Genomic DNA, 2,759 nt, shown 5'->3' with positions numbered 1-2,759 from the left:
GCTGAAAAGCACAACAATTCAACTGCTATAGGTGAACACCAGCTTTTGGCAATCGTGCTTATTTTGTTCTGTTTTGTTTTTTTCATTTCATGGAGTAATATGCTTAACATTGTCGATGCTATTAAATAATATTCAGTACATTCATTCAGATAAATTTTTAAAGTTATTTGTATTGTATACATTTGACAGTTTGATTTTGTTGGCTCATTTAAACAATTAATTAAAATAAATTAACAATCAAGTTAAAATTTTTCTCATATTTTTTTCAAGAATGAATTGTCCATAACACCAAAGTATGCTTCCTTTTGGTTTTACTTCTCAACTTTGATTTTTTTCCGTTTTTCTTAACAGACATGATCAATATCATACTGGTTCTAGATCCAAAAGATAAAATTGACTAGGCAAAAAAAATATCTGAATGAAACTTGCATTAAGCATCAAATCTGATCACCACGCTTTCCTCAATCAGATTCAAGCAAAAACTGCAACAAGCATTTGTTAATTTAATTTGATTCAAGATCTACCAGTTCGTTGTTTGAATGCAGATTGAAATATATTCATTTTTCTTTAGGCAATTTATTTATACAAGCATACAGGAAAAAAAGAGAAGAAAGAATTGAGAGTTTGATGAATTGAATTGCATTAAGCTGAATATAAAAAGTGAATATTAACTTTATATTGTAATGAATGATTTTGAGCAAAATCGTTTAATTCAATTAATTATTGTTGTTTGAATTATATTTAAAACTTGATGAAATGCAAAATGAAATATCCAACTGAATGGACACTTCAAACATAATTGTGACCGCTGACAAAGCAATAAAAATCTAACTAACAGGTTTCAACTCGGAAAAATTGAACCGGCCATTAATTTTTGTTTAAATATATTGCTTAGCGAAAATCCTAGTGAAATTAAATTGAAATTTTTTTTTATGATAATGAATTTTCAATTATTATTTTTCAGCATGTTTGTATGATTATTACAAAATTTGCGATGAATATTTACAAATGGAAACAAATAGATATTTTTGTAGGCAAATATGGAAAAATCTGCCTTAATCTCAGAACTGAATGTAAAACCGAACATTGAGCAACCACGATGGGATCAGTCGACTTATTGGGGACGGGCGAAGCATTTCTTTGCCATTACTAACCCGTTGAATTTATTCTGTTCAAATAAACAACTTCAAGAAGCGAAAGAAATTGTCGAAAATTACCGGTAATCATCAAAATAATAATTTATTCATATGCAAATCTGTATATTATTTATTTTTTTCCTTTTAATGATATTTCTTTTGATAAAATTGATTTTTTATTCTTCATGAATGGGATGCAATTTAAATTTATGTATATGCTTAGTTATTAATTTGTTTTTTTTCCAATACAAATGGGAATTAATAAGGAGAATTTTTTTTAATTACAGTAAAGGTGAATATAGTGATAGTTTGACCACGGATGAACTGTGGAAGGCGAAGCATCTGTATGATTCAGCTTATCATCCAGATACAAAGGAAAAAATGTTCATCGTCGGTCGAATGTCCGCCCAGGTTCCCATGAATATGATGATCACTGGTTGCATGTTAACGTTTTATAAGTTTGTTTGTTTTAAATTTAAATTTTATTATTAATTATTTTGTTCAAAGTTGTGTTGAAATTGTTCAATTGTGCAGGACAACCAAAGAAGTAGTCTTTTGGCAGTGGTTCAATCAATCGTTCAACGCTTTAGTGAATTACACAAACCGAAGTGGTGATAGCCCGATTCCACTTAGGTTAATTTTTACTTTTTTGAATTTACGCTTTTGCACTGAATTTATTCTTAGCCAGCTAACGTTGTCGTACATTGCTGGTACAGGAGGCGCACTTGGAACCGCATTGGGTTTGAACAGTCTAGTGAAAGTGTGCTTTGAATTCTTCTTATTTCCTTTCATTTCAATGTAATAAAATCGCATAACGTTTAGAAAATGCCGTCCCTCATTGGCCGATTTGTTCCTTTCTTCGCCGTTGCGGCTGCCAATTGTATTAACATCCCGATGATGCGAATGCGGTAATACTGTTAAATCGTCAGTGATCATTTCTTCTAATTAAAAATAGATTACAGAGAATTGCAGTACGGTATTCCAGTATTTGATGAAGATGGTCAAAGACTTGGCAATTCTTGTATTGCTGCCCAAAAAGCAATTCAAATGGTTACGATGAGTCGCACTATTATGGCTATGCCTGGAATGAGTAAGTGTAACATTAACGATTTCTTTCTTTCTCAAGCTAACATCAACATTCAAATAAATTGTTTAATCATTCACATCTAAACTCATTTAATGGTTGATGTATTACTATTATTAATATTATCAAAGCATACTTTGAATAACAATTGTTTAGTGTTGGGCACCAATTTTGGTAGATTGGGCTAAAAAAGAAAAACCCTTGGTATCGTGGAAAGTTTAATTTTCCAATTTCCAACAATCCTTGTTTCATTTTTGCCATAACCGACATTCCCAAACTTTTTACCCTTTTCAAAATTCTCAAGGGGGGCCTAAAAAAAATTTGGTATCCCGTTGGAAGTAATTCCTTCCCATTTCCCTCCCCCGGTTGTGGTTGGCCCCCCTTTATTCCCCAAAAAAGGGGGGAAAACCTGGCAAAGAGGTTTCCCTTTTTCCCAAATTTACACCAACCCCCCCCCAAATTTGAAAGGGAACTTTTTTTTTTATTTTCCCTTGGAAAATTTACAAGCCCACATGGGGAATCCCTGAAAATTTACAGTG

At 31.9% G+C, this 2,759-nt stretch overlaps 1 protein-coding gene across 1 annotated transcript; it reads left to right on the top strand.

Annotated features, from left to right (window-relative positions):
• The first annotated feature begins 1,040 nt into the window (after positions 1–1,040).
• Tsp_12889 (sideroflexin-1) lies at positions 1,041–2,306 on the top strand. The gene is made up of 6 exons (XM_003367719.1): positions 1,041–1,219; positions 1,424–1,594; positions 1,671–1,769; positions 1,892–1,898; positions 1,959–2,044; positions 2,099–2,306. The coding sequence occupies exons 1-6, from the start codon at positions 1,041–1,043 to the stop codon at positions 2,304–2,306; spliced, it is 750 nt and encodes a 249-aa protein (XP_003367767.1).
• The last annotated feature ends 453 nt before the right edge of the window (positions 2,307–2,759 follow it).

Source organism: Trichinella spiralis (genome assembly GCF_000181795.1).
Source record: "Trichinella spiralis strain ISS 195 chromosome Unknown Scfld3796, whole genome shotgun sequence".
NCBI classification, from domain to species: domain Eukaryota; kingdom Metazoa; phylum Nematoda; class Enoplea; order Trichinellida; family Trichinellidae; genus Trichinella; species Trichinella spiralis.
This window is presented reverse-complemented; position numbering and strand designations above follow the sequence as displayed.